At 55.1% G+C, this 6000-nt stretch overlaps 1 protein-coding gene across 1 annotated transcript in view; it reads left to right on the forward strand.

Annotated features, from left to right (window-relative positions):
* Positions 1-4915: 4915 nt before the first annotated feature.
* Positions 4916-6000, forward strand: part of ZBTB47 (zinc finger and BTB domain containing 47) — a 21176-nt gene continuing 20091 nt past the window's right edge. Inside the window, exon 1 of the mRNA XM_074157775.1 lies at positions 4916-5246. Coding sequence (XP_074013876.1) covers positions 5244-5246 — 3 coding nt within the window. The 5' untranslated portion in view covers positions 4916-5243. The remainder of the gene's footprint in view (positions 5247-6000) is intronic.

The raw sequence follows: 6000 nt of genomic DNA on the forward strand, positions 1-6000 counted from the left end.
CCTCTGAGAATTAAATCCTGGTTGCTGCTGGATCAAGCAGATACCTGTGGGTGGGCAAGTTACTGGGAGCGTGAGAAATATAGAAAACACAAATTCAGGAGCTTCACGGGTCAGGGTCTCACTTGTAAGGTGGAATCCCCTCCCTGCCTCTGCCAACCGAAGAGAAAAAGCTCTTCCCGGTGGAGTTGTGACCCCTGGGAAGGGCCAGGTTGGATGGGGCTTTGAGCAACCTGCTCTAGTGGAGGTGTCCCTGCCCATGGCAGGGGGGTTGGAACTCCATGATCTTTAAGGTCTAACCATTCTATGATTCTATGACTTGGGATGAGTATTTTTGTAGCTCGGGGAGGTGGTGGCTCCCTCCCGGGCAGCGAGATGCCGGGTCAGCTGTGATTTGCAACGGCGGATGGATGGACTTGGCACGAGCCCTCGCGTTTAAGAGTAGAGTAACGACGTCTTCCCCGGCTTGGATCGTAGCCCTTCCACCGCCCCGGGGATGATAAACACCGGCGCGGCCGCCGCTCGCCTGCCGGCAGCCGCCTGCGGGAAGGAGAACGTGCTCCAGGCGAAGGTCTGCCCGCTCGGGAGGGCTTCACCCCTGTCCTCAGACGACCTTTCTGAACCTGATCCCCACACCGTGATGTGAGGGTGTCACCTGAAACCAGCCAGCCCTGCCTGAATAACCGCTTTTTTAAAACTGTTATTTATTTTTATTTCCCCCCCCCCCCCCAGTTTGAAGGCAGAAGTGAGAAATCAAAGGGGGGGGGGGAAATAAAATTTTAAAAAAAAAAATAAAAGAGAAGAATTGGGGTCAACACGAAGCAGCAGTATTTCAGTCCTTGGAGAGCTTGTCTATACTCACGCTGTGGGTGTTCTCGTCGCAAACACTAAGCGGGAGACGTTTTCCCTTAGTAGGGCAGGCTCCCGCGCCACGGCCCTCCTCGCCTGGCCATAAAAGGGCAGCGTTTTCTGCAGGACCCCCGGGTCCTCCCAAAGCTGGCGGGTTTTTGGGAAGGGGCCTGCCCCGTTGCATCACCACGCTGCTTGCTTTGGACCTTGCAACCCTCGTGTTAACGCCGCTTTGGCTCGTTCTTTTCTTGTGCCTTTTGTTTCGTCTCTCTCCTCCTCCTCCTCCTCTCAGGAGGTTGGAGGGAGCGAGGCCAGAGAGCCTCCAGGAATGTTCTTGTTTTCCCCTTTTTTTTTTTTTTTTTTTTTCTTTCTCTCTCTCTTGGCCTGATTTGATCCCTTCTTTTCCATGATCCATACGCCAGCTCACAAAACCAGCTGCTGAGTGGAAACCGGTTGCCCAAGCCCGTGATACGTCCCTAAAGGGCTCACCATGTCCCCAGCCTCCATCCTATGTCCCACGGGTGAGGCCATGGCAATCTGGAGGGCTCTTTCACCTCCTGCTTCACCCAGACATGTGCATGCCCTGACATGCCAGGGGGTCATCACTTGCTCAGGGAGGGTGGACACCAAGGAAGCACATCTCACCATCTCCTGGACCATCTATCCATGGGACTTTCAGCCTACAGAAGGTGCTCAGCAGAGCTCGGTTGTTGCCCTTAGAGCAATGAATCCAGCCCGGGCAGGCAGAGACAGTGAGAGGACATGGTACCACCTCAGAGATACCCTTCCAGGTCCACTTGGTTCTTCATAGAATCATTTAGGTTGGAAAAGATGGTCCTAATGCCACCAAGTCCACCATTAAACCATGTCCCTAAGCATGTCTACATGTCTTAAATACCTCCACGCTCTCCTGTGGGTCCTCACAAACTCAAGGCTGTCTGAGCTATCACACGGTTTCAGCTTTCTTCTTGTCCCTTGTCCTTGCTGATACTTCTCTTGGAGAAGACCGAAGCTGTGGAAATGCAAGTTGAAATATCAGGGATCAGTTATACCAAGGAAATATGAACCTGTCCTGGTGTCCCTAAATGTTTTCCAATCCCTGTATTATTGTGGCTGGTCCTTCATTGTAAGACCCCTTATGACCTTGTGGAGTCTCGGTGCTACCTCATGGCCCAGCGAGAGAAAGGAAGAAGGGAAGCTACAGGAGATGTCCCTTTTGTGGGCAAAGGGACAGGAGGAGAGGCAGGCAGGAGACCCAACACTTGTCCTGTGTCACTAGTGCCTCCTTCCACGTGCCCCTTGTTTACCAGTTTCTCCAGAGCTTCCCTCTTGCTGGAGAACCTGTTCCCTAACAGCAACTGAACTGAACTCCACACACCCAGATCCCTCTGTGGAAAGCTGGACCCTGTTAACCTTTCCTTGGTCCTTCCCTTTTCCGTGGTCAATGATGCCATCCAAGATATGGTGAAGCCATCTCCCAGCCCTCACCCTCCCAGGAAGCCTCCAGACCCTCCAGATCTTTGTGTGAAGGCACCAAGAGCTTGGAGTTATCCCCTTTCAGAAATCCCAGCAGTGGAAGAGAAAAAGCTCCCACAAGAGATGAGTTGTCCTTGAGCCCCATTAACCTTAACCTATGGGGAGGTGTCTTAGGTGTCACCCTGCTTGGCCCTTGCATGGTGGGATGAGGAGCAGAAGAAGAGGTGGCCTAAGTGGGTCGATCACATGCAAGACCCAACGCAGCAAAGACACCAAACCAGGTTGGATAGCATCCCACCAAACTGCGTTGGGTGGGATTTGCTGGGAGCTTTGGGAAGTTGTTTTGGCAAATTCCAGGTGAACCCATGGGTAGTTGTGGCCAATAAAACCACATTTCATCTCTGTGGAACGTTGCTGTTGCCACTCTTGTCAAATAAAGTGTTTCACCCAAATGTGCCATTGGTTGTGCCCCTTCCAGGACATTTCCCTTGTGTTGGTGGCAATGACCACCATGGCAACAGCTTCTCCCGCATCAGGAAGGAAAAACTGTGGCTGGCAAAGACCAGGTCTCCATGTGAGAGACGGGCCCAGCATCCCCCAAAAGGCAAGGACCTCATGGTGAGCCCACCAGAGTGGCATCAGGGCTTTGACCATCCCTGCCTGTCCCTGCAGACCTCAATGCTTCAGAGCTCCAAGCTCTGGAGCTCCCTGGTCCCCTCTGCCACGTTCGTGAAGGTGCTGCATGGATTTGGGCTCCGGAGCAGAGCTCCCACCTCCGGCCTCATCTCACCCTCACCCCGGCGCTGGCTGTGTCTCAGCCGGGTGTTTTCCAGGAGCTTATGTAGCTTTTGGAAGCGTTTCCAGGGTAGGAGACATGCTGGACGGGCCAAACGCTCGTCTCACGAAAAGCTTTGTGATAGAGGAGAGGTGCTGGTGGCCTCGGCCAGGATTTTTTCCTATAGAGCGGAGCGGGGTTGAGAGCAAGAAAGGGCATTTAAAAAGAAGGGGGAAAAAAATAATAATAATAAATAAAATAATAAAAGAAATATATTAAAGAAACCCAGCGCAGGCAGGACGTGGCTACGGCGACATTATGCAAAGAGCCGTACACATCTGGAAGAAGTTACTGCGCACGGCAACCGAAGCAGAGTCTAAACAAGTGCAAGACGTTACCGCATCCATGTCTGCAAAAGGGAGTGGTGAGGAAAAGGAAAAGAGCCGGGAAGGTGGGATGAAGATGGAGAAACCCGGGCTGGGGGGGCCCTGCGGGGATGCCCTCAGCCCCTCCGTCGCGTGGCCGGTGCCCTTCGGAGCCGTCGTGTTTCTCCGCTTTTAGGGTCGTAGAAGGGAATTTCTTTGCCCTTGACGTTTTGGATGGCGGCCGCACGGATGGCGGGGGCAGGAGTGGGTCTCGGAGGTGGTCACCATCTCAGTGAGCTTCGTCTGGGCACCTCGAGGGTCTTCTCCTGCCCTGGTGGAGCGCAGTATCGATGGGCAGAGCCTGTCCCGGTGCGGGAAGCGTGGGAGCACCGCGGGACCCTGCATGGTGCCTCCTCAGACACCCTGGGGCCGCCCCAGCTTTGCCCCCTTGGTCCCCAGCAAGAGGGTTCTGGGGGGACCGGGCTCCCAGCTGATACTGGGGGGTGTTGGGATGCTAAACCCCCTCCCCAGTCCCTGCACCGGGGAGATCCAAGCAGAGCTGAGGGCAAAATAACGCAGCTCTGCTTTATTTTTTTTTGGGGGGGGGGGGGGAGGAGACCATGCTTCACATCCTGGGGCCTGGGAGGGGATTTGAGGGGACCCTCAGAACAGCCACCCCAGCAGACCCCCCCCTTCGTAAAATCAAACGTGCCTTAACACCCCCCCCCGCACCTAATCTGCCTGTGGGGGATCCCCATTTCCTCCCCACAGAGGGACAAAAATCCCCCTTTTTTAATAAACCTGATGTTACCCCACGACTCCGCAAATTGGGTTTTTATGCCCCAAAAAGCTTTGCTTTATTATTTTATTTTTTTTTTTTAAGGGGGGCGGGGGGGCGGGGGGTGTCGGGGCGCTTCGTGTGCCTCAGTTTCCCCCAGCGCTGCACAGAGGATGCTCGGGGGGGGGGGGGGGGGAGGGGGAGGGATGCCGTGCGGCGGAGGCGGCTGTAACCCGGAGATGGGGTGCGGGGAGTGTGTGTGTCTGGGGGGGGGGGGGGGGGGGTGTCCTTCGTGGGAAAGGAAAAAGGGGGGGGGGGGAGTGTACCAGGCGTGGGCGTTGTGGCGGCGTCGGGGGGGGGCCTGTCCCTTTAAAGGGGCAGCCGCGGCCCCATCTGATGCGGCGGCTCCAATCAGCGGCCCCGGGGCTCTTGGCAGCCGGAGCCGCCGCCGCTCCGCATTCCTCCGTCTTCCTAAAAGGGGCGAACATGGCGATGGGGAGGATGAGGTGAAGAGGAGAAGGAGAAGGAGAAAGGGGGGGGGAAAAGGAAAAAAAAAAAAAAAAAAAAAAAAAAAAAAAAAAAAGGGAAGGGAGAAAAAAAAAAAAAAGAGGGAAAAAAAAAACCCAACCTTAAAAAAAAAAAAAAAAAGGAAAAAAAGGGGGTGGAGAGAAAAAAAAAAAAAGAAAAAAAAAGGCAAAGAGGGACGGGGGATGCTGGCGGCGGCAGCGCGGTAATTTCCTCTCTCTCCCCCCCACCCCTACCCCCCCACCCCTCCTCCAAAAGGCAAAAAAAAAAAAAAAAAAAAAAAAAAAAAGGCAAAAAAGCCAGCCAGAAAAAAAAAAGGGGGAAAAAAAAAAAAAAAAAAAAAGAAAAGAAAAGGAAAAAAAGCAACCAACCCAGCAAACCACCCAACCCAACATTTCTTTTTTTTTCATGGAGAGCAAAAACCCCAGGCAAGCGGAGGAGGACCGGGACTCCTTTGCGCGGAGACCTTTGCATCAAAATGGTAGAGCTTGCAACCCCCCCACCCCCCCCACCCCTTTTCCTTTTTTTTTCCTCCTTTTTTTTTTTTTTATTTTCCCCTTCCTTCGCCCCCCCCCCCCCCGTTTCCCTCCTCCCCCCCCCCCCCCCTCCCCGGCTTTGCTGACTTCGCAAAGGCCTCCGAAACTTGCCCAAATCCTCGCAAGGGCGGTGGAGGTGGAAGGGGAGCCGGGGGGGGGGGGGTTTTGCATGGGCGAGCCGGTGGCATGCTGCATCGGGGGAGGAAGGGGGGGGGGGGGCTGCATGGGGCCCCCCTTGTTGTGCAAGGTTGGGGGTTGGGGGGTGGGGGAAGGTTTTGCATTTGGTCCAAATTGCCCCCCAAAATAATGCCTCCCCCCTCCCCCTTCCATGCAGAACAGCGTTGGGGGGGGGGGGGAGTGCTTTGAGGGTGATGGGGGTGGGTTGCGAAGGAGGGGGTTAGGTGCGACTCAGCACCCCCAAGGTTGGGGGGGGGGGGGGGACCGCTTGCCCCGGCCCCCAGCCCACCTCGGGGCTCCCACTCGGGGGGGGGGGGGGGAGCAATGGGAAATTTGCTGGGGAATGGAGTTGGGGGGGGAGGAGGGGGGGGGGGGGGGGGGGGAAACTTTTCCAGCCCAGGCCGGAGGATTCGCTGGCGTTGCGGGAAGCCTGCCGCTTCCTCGGCCTTTCTTTTTTTTTTTTTTTTTTTTTTTTGTTGTTGTTCCCCGGATGACTCCTTCATTTTGCTAATTTTCACCCCC

This window comes from Numenius arquata, chromosome 12, assembly GCF_964106895.1.
Source record: "Numenius arquata chromosome 12, bNumArq3.hap1.1, whole genome shotgun sequence".
Lineage (NCBI taxonomy): Eukaryota > Metazoa > Chordata > Aves > Charadriiformes > Scolopacidae > Numenius > Numenius arquata.